Below are 19,478 nucleotides of genomic sequence, written 5' to 3'. Positions count from 1 at the left end.
TTTGAAACAGAGGATGCGTCGCGTCGAGCAATTTAATTTGCGCGTCGTTCATGTACGCTCTTGAGGACGATAAAAATTCGTTTCCGAAGGCGCGCAGCATCCGTCCGTCGGCATCTCGCGTACATTTTATGCGAGCACATGGCGCACGCGACGACGGACGGAGAGAGGACGACGAGTTACGCGCGTGCATGCGCGCGTGCAATTCTACGGCCGCGGTGTGTGTAAGATTCCTGACATCGTAAAAGATTTCGTATTTCGCGATTTGGCGGCGTGGCGCGGGCGAAATAGCGCGTTTTACAGTCGCACGCCGAGTCGTGCCAAAAAAGACGAGGCGCGCGAGGAGGAACTCACCTACGGTCGTGCGCGGCGTAGAAATCAGCCTTTCCGATAACTCTCGTATCCCACGCTCGAAACCTTCACGCCGGAACGTTTCAATCTACGTCGAAGAATAAAAATGGAACGTCCCTCGGCGACGCGAGAAATGTATCCTCAAGTTTGAGCGTGAGTTGTATTACACATTTTTATCACGCTTCTCGAGAAAACACGTGTTGCAAAACGTTGATATAATCTGACGACGTTATCGAGATTTTCAATCCAGTTAGACGCCTCTTTTCAGAGAAAAAAAAAGAGAAGGAGAAAGAAAAATGAATACGAAAGGAAAACAATTCCTGCGAATAGCACCGCTCCCCTGAAAGCACCGTTTCGGCACAACGCGTTTGCGCGTCCATTAAGATAAGAATTATTCCCGTCGCGCTAATCTCGGCAAGCGGCCCGCGTTATTACGTCTTCCCATTTACGTCGCATTCATTACGCACGCGTGTGTAAAAGCCGCGGAAATGTATTCCTACGGGCGCGTATATAAGGAATGCGTCGGGTCGGAATACGCGGCCAATTTAGCCGGTAACCCCGGCGCGTCGCGGCGCCGACGGCACGGATGCAAACATTTTTACGTTTATGGTCGGTAATTTATAATGGGAGTTGTATAACGCCTCGCGATTGCTAGCGTGAACGCGGAGGGTGCAATGAGGAAACGTGGAACGTAGGAGGAGAGGACGACACTCATAGATACCGAAGGGGAGGATAGTTCGGCCGCGAGGGAGGCTGCGAGAAGAACGAAAGGAAACGAAACGAACGTCACTGCAGGGGAAGGAGACGGTATAGTTGTTCGATAGAAGGAAGGGGCGAGAGTCGGTGCGAGAATAACTAACAGTGATGGGGGAGGCGAAGTGGCAGCCTGCACACTGTTAGAACGAGAGACGCGTAAACTTAATTGACAAGCACAGGTGGTGCTTAAACCTGACTACCCTTCGCTCGTACTTAACTACTTGCTGCAGCCTCCTCGCGCCCGCCTTTCCTCATGAGTCTCACGCTGTGTGTTTCTCCGTCTCTCTCTCTCTCTCTCTCTCTGATTCTCTCCTCTTCTTTCCTCATCGCGGGCGCGGATCGAACAGCCGTATTCCTGTTTGCCGGATCCGCGCTGCAGAATTGCAACCACCGGCCGAATGAAGTTTCGCTTGCCCGACGAAGGCGAGGCGGCAAACGCGGTGAGCAAGGCGGGAAAGCGGGTCGAGGGAAAATTGGAAACGCGAGCCGAGCGGAACGGGAATCGAACCGATTTCAGAAACCCGGTCGTCTCGAGGTTTACCGTCACGAGAGCGTACGTAATATTTCCTCTGCGGCGCGGCGCGAGCGCATCTTCCGCGGGAGCCGCCTCCACATCCCGAAACATCGCGTGTACACCCCGCTGTCGGGATTATCCCCGCGGATATCGGTTAAAACACGACGCTGAAGATGACCAAAGCGGCAATGCTGCGAATTGAACTCTCTAGAAATAACTTGCGAAGGTTTCGCTGTGACGAGAAAACGCTCGAAATTGAGAAAGAAAGAGAAAGAACAGAAGCATTCGTATCTATTGTTTCGATCGTGGAATATTGCATGGTGAATATTTTATAGCAGCATTTGACATATTTAATGCAATTTGAATAAATGATGACCCCGTATCAAATTTATCATTGCAATAAATTCTTTATTGCTATCTTTTATTAAAGTGTATAAAAAGATATAGAGACTATCGTGGGATTTTCTAAATGCGATGTTATAATTTATAATCTTATTAACATATCATTTCTGTTTCCAAACGTGGCGTGTCTATAGATTGAGAGGCTCATCGTTCGTTAATTTTCATGTCAAACACTACCATATGAATCTTTAATCGCCTCGATTTACGGTATTTGAAAAGGATTTGGTAGCGTGGCCGTCGCCGAGGCGCATAAAAAATTAATGAGTTTTGTTCCGAGGTCAAGTACAAGGACCTCGTCGCATTAGCGGAAATAGAGATAGGTTTTCGAATGAATATTTCACGCAAACTGATTTGCCGTAATTATGGAGCTTACAACGCGCAAAACGCTTTATATGTCATATTTTGTTTTGCCTAAAGTAATATTAAGTAAGAAATATTAAGCGTAATAATTATATTAAAAAATCATTGCAATTTAGAATTAATAAAAATGAACCGTATTACTCAATACGTTCAATTACTCAATATACAATAATTTATACAATATAATGAAAAAAGAATTTCCGCGAAATATGAAAGTATCGATGAAATTTTGTTACCCTCTTTATCTTCCACGATTGATCGCGGATATTATGAACAGAATCTTGACTGTGCCACGAGCAAGAACAGTGGGGTGTCAGGATGATTTCTGAGTCCCAGTTACACGTACACAGAGAGTTTCCCGATCGCAGTTTCCGTCGACCATCGTATCGACCACCTGCAGCCGCGCGCGAAGGGAACTGAGAACGCGCGCCCCGCGCCGCCGTACTAAAACAAATATTTGTCCGACAGTGATGCGATATATTTTCCGTTGCAAACAGCGACGGTACGATAGTAATTCCTGCCGAAAGCGTCGCGTTTCGCGAGAGCGTGTAAGGAGAAAAATAAATGTGTCGGCAAACAGACCAGTTAACAGAGGGATGCAGTTGATGCGGAAAGAGATCGCGTGCACGTTGACGAGCGATCGCGGCGAGCTGTTGAGCTCATTTGTTAAATTCAATTCGAGCAGGTATAATTACGCGAGTTTGTATTTTGCGATCGGCCATATCGTATTTAATCAAGTAAAAAGATTATTGTATATATTATTTGCTATAAATTGATAAGAGAGAAATATTAATTTCTTTTATTAATGCGGTAATAACATCATAATTTATGAATATATTCAAATATTATGAAACTTATACATATTTCTATTAAGAAAAATTATTGATATTCTTGCAGGTAATATATAAAATCAAAGATTGAGAATTAATATTAAAGTATAACAAATAAATGTGTTTTTAGAAATGTATATTAAAATGCCCAGACACGCCAAGCTTTCATATTTAATTTTAATTTTACACAACTTGGAATTTGCGTGAAATATAATCACACTAATAAAACAAATAATTTAGAAAAATAAAGAAACTCTGTCAATTAAAATGTTATTTTTCATGGTTTAAATTCGTCTCAATACTACTTGGTTAATTGGTTTTATTATAGATCATATTTTGAGTAGTTAATTTTTTATTTATATATAGTAATGTATGCTTTTAAATGTGGCGTACACATTTTTTCCATTTAAAAAACTTTGAAATGATTTGTTCCAAAATATGCAAAATAAAATTAAAAAATATTAATATTATTGCATTTATTTATATCATTATATTATTTACGATTTACTCGTCTGTTGGCGTCTTTTGATAATGGAAAAAGAATATTTCTGGGAAAGAGATGTACGCAAAGAGCTAATAGAAAGGAGATGAAAAGCGGAAGCAGCGATTCGACGCCGATTCAACGCGTTTACTCGGTCAAGAGGGTCGACGATCATTTTGATCGTCAAGCTCGACGTTAACCGAATCTGCGGCGTGCGGTAAATGGAATTAACGATTCGCTCGTCTATCCAACCACGAAATGGCTCGGCACGACGTGTCCTGTCTCTCTTAATCTCTCTTTCGCACCTCGCACCTGATGCCGATGCGTCCGTCGTTGGTGATGGCTGTTGTTCCAAAAACAGTCCATGCTTTGATCTAACCGAAACATTCCGCACAATGTTCGTTTCTCAATCAAGAGAGGTAGGTAATCGAAAATTAGAGCTTATGAATACAGGTTGTTCGAACATATATACAAATAATATACCAATAATAAGAATGTTAATCATGAAACGCTAATAACGATATAATTAATTATAGGACTCTTAATCGATACAATGGCTGATTAAATAGCAAACTCAAAATAGTTGCACAATTTCAGTGATTACCAATTGTACGATAGTTTATCGTACAAACAATTAATCACATCATTAGTCAAATCGCTCACTCCGCTTCCCGTTAATTTTTAATAATAACATAGTTCTCTCTGTGTATTAAATTTAAATATTTTCTGCGTCAAATATTTCAAATGTTATAGTGTAACAGAATTTTATATAAAGCTAATCAATAGAAGCCCTGCGTGTTTTCAGTAAAAAAAAATAGAATTAATTGGTACAAAAATATGAAGCTCTTTCGTATGATTTCTTGTGTTTTAATTAAAAAAAAAAAAAAAAAAAGGGTAGAACAAATTGAGTAGTTAAATTCTATAACAAAATAATGAAAAAATTTGTAATTTATTATTAATAATTAAATTATTAAAATATTTATTTAAATAATATAATAAATTAATACTTATTTATATGATAATTTACAGATGCTACATCATATTTGTGCCTTATTGGCGGTTACATGTTAAAGATTACACTACATACTAAAGAATATGTATAAAAATATTTAGAATAGTAGGATTGATGAAACAATAGTACTATTTCTGCACCATGTTTGGCGGTGTTATTATTTCTTCATTTTTTTTTTATTCGTGAGAAGCTATAGAAAAACATTGCGCGTGTTTATATAGCGGCGATTAATGTTACGGCGATATTGAAAAAAATAGCAGACGGCATACGTCGATGCCGAAAATGCAAATGTCATTTTATCGCGATGATTGAAACAAAACTGCAAAATACACTAGTAGCGAAATCGTAGTCAATTTACGTTAATTATTCACCTCGTATTGATTTACACCATTTGTCTATAGTTTCAATCAACGATATTCTATTTGAACGCGATACGTTTCAGAGGAGGTTGAAACCACGTTGCAACATCAATAAAAATTCTCATCAATCACGTATAATCTTTTCCAATTGCAGCGGGGCTGTAAAATTTTCTGCGTGGCGGCTTAACCTGCGATTGCCTCTGGCGCTTTGCACATGCCGCAAGTTTTAGCGAGCAAAAGGCGTCAGAACGGAAGAAGCACTTTGTGTCCGCGTGTCCGTTTGCTCGCGTGTATACTCCTGTACGTGCATTCGCCCCGGTCGGGGGGGTGAGACCGGTCGTAATACGGCGATACGGTAACAAGAGCGGGGCCGGTGGGTGAGCGAGCGAGCGAGCGAGCGAGCGATGAATTCAGTTTACGATGCCTATTTTCCAGGCCTGGCTCTACGCCGGCTATCCGGATACTTTATTATTGTCGCTACTTCGAGGCTGCAGAGTGGTGTACGCGCGCGCGTACGCCCACGTCGAAGAGATTTCCGCGATAGAGACGGAAAGAAGGATAGCCAAGACGGGTTGCGTGTTCTCGGCTGAGAAATGAGACGGGATCCTGTCGGGCTAGGATATTTCTCCGTTGCGGCCCGGCGATGGGCGATGGGCGATGGGCATCGCGATCGAGAAACGGCGCGAGAAACTATCGAGATCAAACGATGCGCCGCGCCGCGCCGCGTCGAGAAATTAACTCGACTCGAGATCTTCAGAAGATTCTAACAGTAGACGATTTACTTTGAATAGAGAATCTTGAACGTTTTAATGTATTTAAAACATTTTATCGAAAGATTTGATGCGTCAATGCGATTTTGCTAAAAGTTCTGTTAATAGCTTCTTTTCAGACTTTTTTTTTCAGAATTCTCATTGTTTGAAAATATTTATTGCGTTATTCGCGTGACGTTCATACTTATTGTTGAAGATGTATATCAGTGTTCTATAATAAATTAGACTCTGTGAGAGAATTAATCCTTAAGCTGCAATCATGGATAACATGTATCCGACTGATTTCTATCCATGAGAGGTTCTCAAAGTTTCAAAGGTAATTAAATTATATCACATTTCATTTTTTTTTCCAAAACGAACAGACATTTATTCTAAAATATTGAAGATACGTTACTGAATTTTTTGAGATTTTTTGAAACACTTTAAATGTATGAAAAAGTTGGTTGGAAACGGGTTATCCATGATCGTATCGAAGAAGATACCCTTTTTTTTTTACTCGCACAGTATCTTAAGGGTTAATATATATTTTCTTTAGAATTTTACATCACTGCGTCTGTTGATGGATATTCGTTTCAGGAGGATCGTACGAGTTAAGCAGGGCTGCTTTTAACTTTCCTCCATAGCCCGCTGCGTCGTTCGTTGAGCAGTAAAAGGAAAACGTCGGGGCTCGTTAAAAAAAAATATCTTTTTTCCTGTGTATACCAGGTGCACGTACGCGCACAAAGGTGTAACTAGCTTCCGGCCGGTACGCGTGTTACGACCATTAATAAATCACGTTTTAAGCGTTTGTCGCACGTTAAGTCCCCGAGCGACGTCATCCGACGAGCGTGAGAACTGCGCATCGTCGTTTATTACTTATTCGCGCTAGTGGCAAATTGCGAATCGGAGTAAATCTCTTATGAAGGACCACGGCTGCATGTGTATATTTTATCCGGAAATATTTACAACACTTCTCTCTTCCCTCAAAAATATATTTAGAAGCAGCTGAGAAGCGTGGTCAAAAAATGGTTTTAAATATTATTTTATTTGGTCTACAGCGACCAGTAGAGATAGAATTCGATTCGACTCGAATTTGAATAATATTAAATAATTCAAATTTAAGAGGTTCAAAAATTTACATATTGATTTTATAAAATCACATTTTTTAAATGTAATTTTATATAATCAATATTACTTTTCTTATATAGAAACTTTTTTTATTTTTTATATATTAAAATTTAATTTAATAACATAATGATGACGACAAGTAAGTTTAATATTTCAACGATTCGATTCGGGTAAAATTTTATTGATTCGGTTCGTTTCGGATTCGACGACAAAAATTCCTCGATTCGCACATCTCTAGTGGCTAGAATTGCATGTTAACTTATGTTACATTCTCTCGTTTATTATTTTATATATACATGTACGTTATTTCTCGTTCCTTTCTCGGAATTGCACGCCAATGAGAAAGTGCGCAACGTTAAATCACAAGATTCATCACATCTGCATGACGCACAGTGACATGCTTTCTATTATGGTTGTATCCCCGGAGGCTGTATAGATATAATTCAGGATTCCACTCCCTCTCTTATTTTTCGCGGAGACACGTTCCGGCATTCCGCTTGACTCCGGCATCTCAGAATCTTCGTGATGAAGACGCGGGAAAACGGAGAGCGCGTTACTGATATTACTTTAATAATAATTCAACATTTCTCACGGCGCGGCGCAACGAATGCGACGCGAACGCAGATGTCGCGCATCTGAACTAAAATTAGATTTAAGATTGAATTATTGAGACGTTTCGTATCGAGTGCAATTGTTTTCGAGAGAGAGGCGCAGCTACCATATAGTAGTTTCCACTGATTAGTAAACAGCACGATATTTTCTGGGAGATTTCCCGCGTGCATAAAAGGATTAAGTGAAGTGTATGTATATTACTATTATGAGCAGAATTATAAAACGGATTAACGCGTCGACTAAAGCAAATATGTAAGGACAGCGCTCACATCCTTCTTGCGTATAAGAAAGCTTACGGAGGCAATCTGAACGTGAGAGGGTGCGGAAGGAAGAACGGGAAGCGCTCGAAAACGCGAAAGCGAGAGAAAAAGAGAGAGAGAGAGAGAGCGAGAGAAACAGAAAGATAGAGAAGGTTATTAAGGAGATTATGGACGGGTCGTTGCGCGAACTTCAAAGGACCAATTCCCATTTTCAATTTGCTTCGGGGTAAAGGGGACGATAACATGGAGACGGGAGCATTGCGAGGGTCAAAGCCAAGCCGTTCTAGCGGCGGCAAGAGATCCTTGCCGTCCGAGCATCGGTTCCGTGTATTCTCAGCTGCCGAAGAATTCCATTTCAAGAGTTCTTCCTTAAGTATACCGGGCTCCGGCGCGGCGGCAGGTCGCGACTGTACCGTGGAGGAAGCCCATCCTCGAGAATGGTGGCGAGACGAAGCGACACGCGTGTCTCGTTCTTATAAATACGTAAATGAAATGTGCCCCTCTCTCGTCTCAACCGCTCCACCTGTCGCGCCTGAACGCGCGCGAGATAGGAAATGTCGCTTTTGTCGGCGTCGAGTCGAGCAACGAATTTCGCGAAGCAAAAGCCACCATTTCGAAGCTACTATTCCGAATTAATTCTGTATCGAAGTACATTATATCGTTCTCGGCGCTGCTCGAGCCAGAATTAGCATGTAAAACCCCGAGGAGACGCGCGGACTTTAAGTTTAAGCAAAAGGATTCTTCGAAATCTCTTTACTCAAAAAGTGGCGCTTAGCGTGTTCAATTATATTCCATCTCCAACGGAGTATTCCGAATTATTCCGTAAATAATCTGTGGGAATCCCTTGAACGACTTCGAACTTCGAAAATAGGTTTCCACGGACTTCCTCGTCATGAATTTGGAAAACGCGCGACGACTCCGCTAGAGATGCGGAAAATCCCAAGGGCGTGTCGGAAATATTTTGAGCGAATCTTGAGCTCCGTACGTTCGGACGAGAATTGAGAACTCTACGGTAATATTAGATAAAATTTTAAGAAACGGACTAAAGTTTTTCTTCACGATTTTCCTTTATATTTATTAACGTAGAAATAACGAATTGTCATTATCATAATTTTGTTGCACGGTTTCTTGGTTCATTGCTAATTTAGAAAACAAAAGAAAAACGTATCTCAACGTGAGGCCACGGATCGAATAGCCGCGAACGATCTGTTCTGAAAGCCTCGACAATCCGCGCGACATTCGGTCGCCGCAGAATGCCGGATTTCATTCGCGGCCCGTAGACCAGACTCGACCTAGCAATCATCAATCTCTCGGCCGAGTGGCACTAATTCAGCGCCCTTGTCCCGCGGTCTCCTCGTCAGCCTCGAACTTCGTACACTCCCGCCACTTAGGCGACGTTGTACGGAGGACAGGAAGGTATTTCGTTCGTGCCGGCAGTCGAATAAATAGCCGTCCATACATCAACGCCCTCCGTGATCGCGAGACTTCCACGGCACCGGTCGCCTTAACATTGTCTACAGTCGATGGCTGAGAGGCGCATTCGGCGCTCGCGCCGAGACAGGCAGTCAAACGACGGGGAAGTACCTAAGGATCTACGATATCCCACAAAGGTATCAGAAATCATTAGCTAGGCGTCGTTTTTAGGGAACAATTTAATTTTTTTCCTATTAATTTTTTGGCTAATTTCGATTAGCAATTATTATCACAACTGCGTGTGATTTCCTTTCTCTACTTGTTAGGTTGAACCAAAGATTCGTAAAATGATAAACGATCAACGAAATTTTTTTTAATCGATTGAGATACCGAGATATTGGAGGATACTTAAAGGGGACTCAAGAAGAGGAAAAAAGCGATAAAATAAACGTCAATTTTGCGAATTTCAAAATAGAGCACGACGAAAGCAGCCGCGTTATTATTCTTATATCCTCCTATCGGGACTGGTGCTATACACTTCGACGAGACCGCGAGGGTCGAACCGATAATTTCAACGGCGCGGGCACACAAAGTAGAAGAAGAAGCACCAAGAAGAAGTCCCATTCATCCGGCGCTCGTACCAAAAACTGACAAAACAGTTGATACGCCATGATATAGCAGGCCACGGGAATACGAATGGACGTGACTGAATATAGGAGGAATGGCATCGAAGGGGAGTTTGAGAAAAAGTCTCCGGTCTGTGGACGAAAGAGGAAAAGAGAGAAAGCGAAGCCAGGCCGATATGAGAGATGAACACGGCGGAACGGTAAGGGTGGAAAAAATATTCGCGAATACGAGGACGATCCCAGCGGCACCGAGAGACGGCCAAAGAGAGAGAGAGAGAGAGAGAGAGAGAGAGAGAAGTGGAGAAAACACGCACAGTAAAATGTCATCGAGCGATGCTGATTTACGGCGGCAGGAAAATCGGCGGTGGCAAACTTCGAGCCGAGGCCGGAAACCGCGAAATTTTTGTTCGAACTTTCATCGGCGCGTCTCGTGGATGGCTCGTGATAAAAAAAAGATGTATCCAATCTTTGGCCGCCCGTGGCCAATCTTTTCTCCCGCAGACACAGGGGGAGAGGAAAGCGAGAAAAAGTTAGAACGGAAAAAACGGGAGGAAATTATTTTCGATCGGTAGGGAAATTAAATGAGATGTCGAGATTGGGCTAGATCGATGAGAACGCGCTGCGCCGACGGAAACGCGTACTGTTATCAATTCTTCCTTTAAGTCGGGACGCGGGTTCCGCGTGATGTGATGGGCGTAAATCTGTGTAGAACGTGAGAAACTACGTTAGTACGTCGTTGAACGGTGCTTAACGGTCGATCTAATAGCGCCGTCATAACGCGAGACTAATTCTCTGGATTATGGGCGAGAGATCGAGGGATCGCTTATTGCGATATGCAGGTTCTATAACAGTAGTATTATAACGTAAATATTTAAGCATGTACTTAAAAGTTATATTAGAAGATTTAGGAATTTTAACATGTATCACAAAGAGTTATTAACCCGAGTCATCTTATTTTTTTTACGTAAGAAATTACCCATAGTAACTTTTATACCACCATCAAAAATCCTTGTTTCATTAACTATATATTGTATAACGTGCATTGTTTTATTTCTTAATATTTAAGAATATTATGTATATTGTAGATTTAATTACTATTTTCTCTTTCTCTCTTTGAAAAAATCCAAAAATATATTAAATACAAGAAGCACACTAAGCAGCTTATTGTTACAACAGTGCTTCTAAAGATGAAAAAAAAAATTATATTGCAGGCTTTTATTAGGATTGTACATTTTAAGATTCGTAAAGAATAATTACGTTAATTATTAAATGGATTATTAGAGAAAATCTGAATCATAAATTCGTTTCTATTGCATAAATTGGGTCTCAGAATCTTTAAATGAAAAATAGATATGAACTTTGGTTGGATCAATAAAAAAATTTGCTGTGACGTAAATTTTATTTTTCTATACTGGAGTGTTAAAAGCAGCTCTAGATGACCATTCTCGGATTGAGAAACTGCCTTTATAATATTTGAATAGTATTATAGTAGAATTGTCATCATCATTATTATCACTATTATTTCTATAATTACCTCGCCTGCTTTTGATAGCTGACGAAGAAGATTACGCGACGAATCCAGTAGCGAACAAGAGGTGTCGTCTCTCAAAGTGTAGTGCCGAGTTCCGGCACGCGGAGCTCCGGTATAAATTGCGCGCACAATTAGCCGGTTAAACCACCAATTAGCAAAGGAGGCTTGTATCTCACTTGGTGATACGCTTCACCGCGGTGCCAACCGCGGTGGAAACAATATTTGTCTTTGATTACCTTGGAAGTGTTTGCGTAACGGGGTAAATAATACCCAATTGCCGCCGTCGAAGCGCTCCATATCGATTACGTCCTCTCCCCCGCAATCGCGCGCGAAAAGGTACCGCGCTCTTCGCCGAGCACATTTCGACGCTAATTACCGAATTACCACTCGAATTAAGCCCCATTACGTATGATTGGCCCATTTATCGACCGCCGCGAAGAACCGGCGGCGCCGCGACAACGTGCGGCCCATTACGTTTCCCGACTTAATACGCGAAACGGAGGTGCTTCTTAATTCGCTCTGGCTTGAATTATTGATCGAATTCGAACGAGTAATCCATTCATTCCCGCGTTAATCCACGTTTATTCGATAACCGAATATTATTAATGGAAGAGCGATTCGTAATTTAACATAATTTAAAACATGAAAAGCAAATTGACTCGGGCAAATATATAGTTACTAAAGAATTCTTGCATTCCACCCTGTGCATAATGAAGTACGAATCTCGAAAGTGGGATTCGAGTCTAAAAATTCTCCTGAAACTTAAATGAAATCTTCTTCGTCGTGTGAAAAGTATTCGAATGAAAGCCCCGGAGCTTTTTCTCTCTTAATAAATACAGACACGGGCGGATTTGAAAGGGTTAGAATCAGCCGTCGATTTATGGCCTGGGCCACTTACTCGCGTTTTACGTCGCGACAGAAACACGAGGGCGCGAATGAAAGGCACAATCGCCGCCGGTGGTCGATAATTTCGACGGTGAAATTCTCGAAGGCTGGCCCGTAACGACTTTCATCCGGCGCGGCTGAATAACTATGCAAATGCCTCAACCCCCGCCGGAGTTAAGCAGGGGGTTCTCGCCGGCGCAGCGCCCTATAACCGTCTGCGGTCCCGGGGTTAAAACTGCGGGAAAACGGGAGAAAGGGGAAAGGACTCCATAAAGTTACACGCACGGTCAAGATTGACCTCTGATGACGTAGATCGTGAAGCGCGTAACGAGATTCTTGCCGCAGCGGCGCCTCGCATTTTCCGCGGACATCAAATAGTCATCTAGAGCTGCCGAGTAGCGTGCGTTCGGGATTCGTCCAGCGGAACTTTTCCTCCTCTCCGGAGAGCTCGCGACGGTCCTCAAAGAGCCATTTACCTCGGACGGAGCTTCGCATGGCTCTTTTATCCTTCGTTAATACTTGCGGAGCGGACATTCAGACGAGCCGCGTTTCTCAAGTGTCCGCGATTCCATTCGTTCTTTCATGTCGTATGTCAGACTGTCGTGCGTCTCTCGTATTTGCGAATCTTTATTTAGTTTATCGGTCAACCGTTCATTTTTATTCGGATTACCAAGGAACAAAGAACGCGCAGAATCGAGTTTCATAGCGAAAATCCAAATTACTGCTGGCTAATTAGCGTCGGCGAAACTGAAACGTAGCGGATAATAAAACCAAGATTGGACTCACCAGGCATGACGGGAGTGATCGGCCAAACCCGGTAGATATGTCTACACTCTAGTGGCTATATGAAATGTTCAGGAGTCGTGGAGCCAATAGCAGCTCGCGTCTCGTAATTAATCACGGTGTCGTAACGGAGCTCCCGTATCGAAAATCGTTTCGAGTCGTCCGCGCCGCGTCATGAAATATTTAAACCTCAATGCCGAGCGGCTACGAAGATAATCGTAATGCAATTTTCAGCACGCCTGTCTGTCTCACGGCAGCCGAGGTATCGCGCGCCACGTTAATACATTGCGTATCCAAAGAGAGAAATTCACCGCGAATTATCCAAAAGTCGTCTCAATGATATTCACCGGACCTTCCCGATATGCATCGTCACGCGCACGTACAATATGCACTCGCGTAGTATATGTGCCGTACTGACGTACGGCGTCGAGCCGGAATGGCAGTCTCGCAAGCCTGTATCCATCGCCGTTAAATTAATAACCGTGCTATCTGCGTTATACCGAACTCCTCCGAAATATCGTCTGACGCCCTCCGGGGCCCTGTTCATCCGCGCCCAATACCTTCTCCCGCTATCCTCCGTCCTGCGGCCCATACAATCCGCCATGTATCCCGCATATATGGATCTCGCCTGCACGCGCACGCAGTCGAATACGTGCGGGTGACGAGCGGAATTCAGAATTGCGAGTGTGCGAGGGATTGCCCGCTTCGCGCGATGCATCGCCCGCGCGAAGAGAGAGAGAGAGAGAGAGAGAGAGGAGAGGGAAGGACAGAAGCAACAGTCGCGTGTCTCTCACCAAAGGGAAAATCACAATGCCAAAGCGAACCCGTATCGTCGTCAGGCCGACACGAGCGATAACAGTCAATGCGCTAAATGCATCGGAATCGAATTTGAACGATTCATTTTCGCGCCGACCCGCGACCGGCCTGGTCAGTTCGTTCGACACCGTTGGCGCCGTAATACTTTTCCGGTCAAAGGTCTGCTCTCCCAAAAAAAAAAAACATCGAGTAGAACAGGTTGATATACTGGCTCTGTTAGTCGCGAGATGATTTTTATTTTCTTCAAGAATTCTGCAATAACCCTGCAACGCCAACGGAATTAATGTCGAACGGATCTCAAGTCGCGTTCGCAGTTTGCATTAATATTTGTATGGAAATCAAATAAAATCGATGAATCGACGATACGAATCTGCGAGTTGATTGCTCGGAGTGAAAACTTGAAGAAAAGTACTTTTCCTGCCAGTTGAAAGCTCTTCTCTTCTCTTCTCTTCTACCTAATTGGTTCGCTAATTTCGAGTCGGCTTTCGACTCGACCGGACAGCAGGTTGATTATCGGCAGCTCGATTTCGTACTATTTATTTCGCGGGTTCGTCAATCTCCATGCATTAATTATTTCGAGAATCATCACCTGTCGCCGCGCGAATGTCCGTCGCGCCGGTAGAGGTATTTCCGTGCGTCAGCATGATGCGAAGCTTATGTCGGTCACAGTGCGTGGCGTCGATAGGCCAGGCCATTTTAATTTCGATTGCGTCGTATCGACCAACGCGCGTCGCGGCATAATTCCGCGTGTCGTAAAAGTCCGAACGGTGCTACGCGCGAATGGCGAATCGGTTCCCCGTTATTCACGACGAAGTAATTTCGTCCTGGCTAGCTCACAACGTGAACTTCCGCTATAATTAAATCTCCACGTGTCCTCTGATTGCTTCATTAGCGCATTACTTGTTATTCGTTGCACCTCGTAAAAGAGACAAACAGAAACCAGTCGCGGAAAATATCGATGCCAAAAGAGGGGCGAATCTCGTTGGCGTCATTGACTCGACATCGAGGCACAATCGAAGGATACAAAGTTGAATCGCGTGATTAAAAAACGCATCCTTCCATTTGTAGGCGAATTAAATCAATTTTCATGGAAATCGAAATGTTTAACTTATGAAAAATAAAACGAAAGATATAATGTTACTGTAAACAACATGCGAAACACATATTGAATAATGTAGCTTCGAAAAATAGTTGAAAATACATATGAAAGATACATCCCAACACAAAAAAAATATGTGTGTGTGCTGAGATAACAGCTAACTTCCAAAAATAATTCAGGAGTGGACTTTTCAAAGAGTAAACAAGAGTACGGTCGCATATTCCTCACTTAATCTTTCAGAATTTAGGCGCCAATTTAAACTCTTGTCGATAAGTCACTTGACCATGCCGTAAGCCTTTGCCGATGAACTACATACCGTGTGCGGCGACCAATGGTGAGGCCAGGTCTTGGTCTCGTGACTGCTGCCGACCGAGGGTTGACTTGCTAAAAAGACGACCCGTCTGTCGGAGCTGCCGGTTCCGGTGCCGCTGGTGGTCAAAAGGGCTGCCCTGGCCCTCGAACCGCCGATGCTTAACGTTGGTGACGTGTCCATTACGCCCTGAAAGCCAGACGCATTACAAGGGTCGTCGAGCCTCGAAGCGAGATTCGTCGAAATCGAGGTAAACTTCGTAATAGCTTCGGTAACTCTGTTTCCGGTAATACAATATATTTGAAATAATTCTGTAAACAAATAATTAAATGTCAAATATTTTAGCAACGTATTCTCATCGACCAAATATTAAACATTTGTACATATGTCAATGTGTAGGTCTAGAAATACTTAGTTTTTAAGGTAGGAGGATATTTCATTGTGACGCAGTTAAAATATCTTGAAAACGAAACAATTGACGAAAAATGTTTTAAAAATGGTGCAATCTGAAGGAGGATAAAATTAATTTTCAAAAAAAAAAAAGATTTTTTCAAAGTGATATAAAAGTTTCATTTTGTTAAATGGAATTATGACTTTTTTACATACATAATTCATCTAGTTATTCTGCATACATAAGTACTAAAGTAGAGAGCTGGAAAAAAATCAGTAGTTTACGAGATGTTTTTATATTTTCTTCTAACACATTTGGACATAAAAATTGCTTCGTATATAGATATTCCACTGTTGTTGCACAATAAAATCCTTCCTATCTCGGAGAGTAAGCGTTCCTGGACCCATGTTTATATAGATTTCTTTTTACGTCCCTAGAATATTCGACACTTATTCGTTTACGCTTACGTTAGCTAGTCTAAAAATGACGTATTTTTATATGAGACTCGCAGATAACTCGCTCGTTCTTTGAGAAGACACTGTTCCCTGCTTACTTGATAAAAGACGCAAAACTCATTTGTCCGAGTGCAGCGATTTTGATTAAAATGCACTGCGGCTTGCACAAGGAGAATACGGTTTTTTTTCTTTATTTCACCAAGTGGATTTCGACTACTCGCGCGAGATAGCGACTTTCAGCGAAATTCAATGAGGGTAATGAAGCCCGTCAGCTGAAGGATGAATGCAGTCGCGAAGGACGCTGAAAACGTGGCTTTCGTGTCGAATGTACTCGGAGGAGGAGATTCTTATTAATCCAAGCTTTTCCACGCCGCTCCTCGGTATTCATTGACAGCGGGCAACGACTTAGATTTTAATATCATCGTGACTTTAATATCACCTCCCGCACGTAATAATGCGCGAAATCGTGTTTATCTTACGTCTGATTAAAATAAACGACAAAGAATAATGAATAAAAAGAATGTCGAAGAGCGGGAGTGAAAATTGCATCCCATTACTTAATTTCACCGTACGTGAGTCTACGTTCTGAGTTAACATTTTCCAGCAGCGTTCCCGCCGAGCCGCTGGTTTCTTAAAAATTTCATTATCCTCTCTCGGAAAACCGCTGGCGTTCTCTTTTTCCCACTATCCCTCTTATTTTAGCCACGCTTGCGCGACGTGGCTGCGATTCTCAAGGAGGGATCGACCGTGCAATACGACGATCCAACAGCATCGCCGCCGTCGCGAATGAAATCCGATGAGCGTAATCGAGCTCGTTAGACCGTCGGGATGAAAGAGGGTGAGCGCGAGCCACACGTACGTCGGTAAAGCTCGCGGGAGGAATGGGGAGATGGAGCGCGCTGAGTACCGGAGCGAGGAAGAAACGCGAGGGAACCGAGAGTGCCGCGTTTTTCAGCGGGATTTACGGATCGTCGGCGAACATTAAGAGGAATGATGCGCGACCGCATCTCGCACGAACACGCGGGACAGACGAAAGAATGGCGGGAACCAAACGGCGATCGAACAAGAGTAGTATTCTACCGAGTTGAATTTTTAAGGGCGACCGTTGTGCTTTCATTCTCGTAAATAAACATAAACGTCACACCTTTCTATACGTAACAATTTGAGTTCGTCAGAAAAAAAAACAGTTTTGCTCAAGCACCTAAAAATTTAGCTAAATAATATAGATAAAAAAAATAATTTTGTTGAGTCTTCGAAACAGTTGTATAGGACGCTCAAACTGGTTGCTAAACTATTAAAATCTTTTACAGCATTGTCTCTCACGCTTGAATGTCTTTCGTAGTTATTTTGTGAAAAATTATTATTTTAAAATATTTATAGATATTTCAGCAAAAATATTCTTACCATAAAGCAAAATAAAAGAGGAGAAATACGATATTAGATTAGAGTAAATCTGACATTTCGACCTCTTTCGATGATAAATAAAACTTGTTCATAATTATTTCAGTGAGTTTTCATGAATTTTCATTTTGTCTCCGAGATTTAAAGATTGAGTAATTAATAAATAAATGATTACACGAGCGTTTTGTCAGGGCGCCGTATTTAGATACATTCCAACGTTATATTGACCCTAGTGTCGCCATTATCTTATCGATTTGGTGCCGCGAACTATAGACACGCAGGAGGGAAAAAAAGAAAGTGGAGTAGAGGCGGAGGATAATCGCGATTGGGTAGGAGAGAAAAAAAGAGGACGAAAATAGATAATAATCGTGAAATTGACCTCACCTTCCAATTGAATCTTTCCAACGATCGAGTACGCCGCGCCGTGAAAACGTCGACGATTCACGTCCGAGCGTGCTAACGATCGGCCCGTTGGATCGTTTGGTCGAGAGGTACCAGGGACGAGCTCGCCGGGACGGGGTCGCGATCAACCTCACCACCCTCGTATTCAGATTTCAGCCTCACGTTAGCCTCTCCGTCTCCGACCACCCTCGCGTCTCGGAGCACCTCGAGGTCCTCCACCTCAACCAGGTAATCCCCGTAGTCGCGTGCACCTAATCATTATAAACGGAGGGTGCGGGTGGCGCTGCTAGGTGTCCCTTAAATCGTTCCAGCACGACGTCGGCTCCTCCTCCGCGCAATTACGAGTCATTACGAGCGGGATTCCACCGTGGCAGCAGCACACACGTACACGCGACCCGAGGACCGCACACGGCCGGGTACTCGCCAAAATGCGTGGCGTTATTTACGACAATCGAGAATTGCATCGGACTAGTCAGCAGAGTGGTTGACTCTGATGGTTTCTGGTAATGACGACGATAAAGATAATGACGACAGCAGTGGCGGCGGCGGCGGCGGCAGCGGCAGCGGCGAATCCTCGCCAAGTCGTCGTCTCGGCGCGATACGTTTCGTAAAACTCGCCTGTCGGCCGCGTGACGTGCTGAAGAGGGTGTTGTCAGTCGGAGCGGAGCGGAGCGGAATGGAACGACGTTTCCGCCTGACAGCCGCGCGAAATCCCGCCACCTTGTGATTTACTATCGCGTGGCTCTATCGCGGCACGAGCTCCTATTTCGCGGCGGGATGACTGACAAGCCACCTGTCTACCTCGGTGGGACCCCGGGCTTTATTCTGCCCCGAAGATTAATCCTCTCCCAGTTGCCAAACAGTTTCTATTACACCCGCGTCATTTTGACGCGACCGTCCGGTTATTATTCCGTACGAACGATTATCGAGGGAGGCTAGACCAGACGACGCGTGCGACCTGTTTCCAACGTGTTTCTATTTACGCGTGCCAATCGCGCGTCGAGTTTTCCACGATCAATCGTCTCGCTGCTTCTCGCGGCCGATTTGTAATTCGGTCTTCCGTTCGATCGTCGTTGTATCGCGCTTTCCTGTCGCGAGTCCGATCGCCAGGCTCGATCATGGCCAGGACTCACAGGCGGAATCTCGCGTGAAGCCGAATGTAGCCGATATACGCCGCGTGCGACCTGTCACCGATCTGAAGCGGCGAGAGCGTGGCGCGCGCGAGTCGTGCTCTGGCACAGTTGCCGCCTCGCCAAGCGTCGCGTACGAAATCGCGCACGACACTGAAGCGGCAGGAAGTCTCGCGCTCGAGGCGAACCTCTCTCGCGGATTCGCGGGCTCACGTGTGAAATTCTTGCGCATGCACCGACGCCTTCCATCCCTCCTCATCCCGGCTCGCACCCTCCGCGTTCGCGTCGCCCTCCGTCTCGCTCGCTCCACTCCTCGGGATACTCGCTTTTTCCCTCTCTCGCTCCCTCGCTCGTCCTTTCATCCCCCGTGTTTCTCTCCGCGCCGCCAACTATCGCTTTTCCCTCTTCGCCTTTAGTCGTCGGCG

General features: G+C 43.8%; 1 protein-coding gene across 1 annotated transcript in view; it reads right to left on the bottom strand.

Moving 5' to 3' along the window:
* LOC105195166 (zeta-sarcoglycan) overlaps window positions 1-19,241 on the bottom strand; it is a 207,219-nt gene extending 187,978 nt beyond the window's left edge. Inside the window, exons 1-2 of the mRNA XM_011160445.3 lie at window positions 17,906-19,241; window positions 15,281-15,463 (exon numbers count right to left, since the gene is read on the bottom strand). Of these exons, the coding sequence (XP_011158747.1) occupies window positions 15,281-15,457 (177 nt within the window). The 5' untranslated portion in view covers window positions 15,458-15,463; window positions 17,906-19,241. The remainder of the gene's footprint in view (window positions 1-15,280; window positions 15,464-17,905) is intronic.
* Window positions 19,242-19,478: the final 237 nt, after the last annotated feature.

The sequence above is a fragment of the Solenopsis invicta genome, chromosome 5 (assembly GCF_016802725.1).
Source record: "Solenopsis invicta isolate M01_SB chromosome 5, UNIL_Sinv_3.0, whole genome shotgun sequence".
Taxonomy (NCBI): Eukaryota; Metazoa; Arthropoda; class Insecta; order Hymenoptera; family Formicidae; genus Solenopsis; species Solenopsis invicta.
This window is presented reverse-complemented; position numbering and strand designations above follow the sequence as displayed.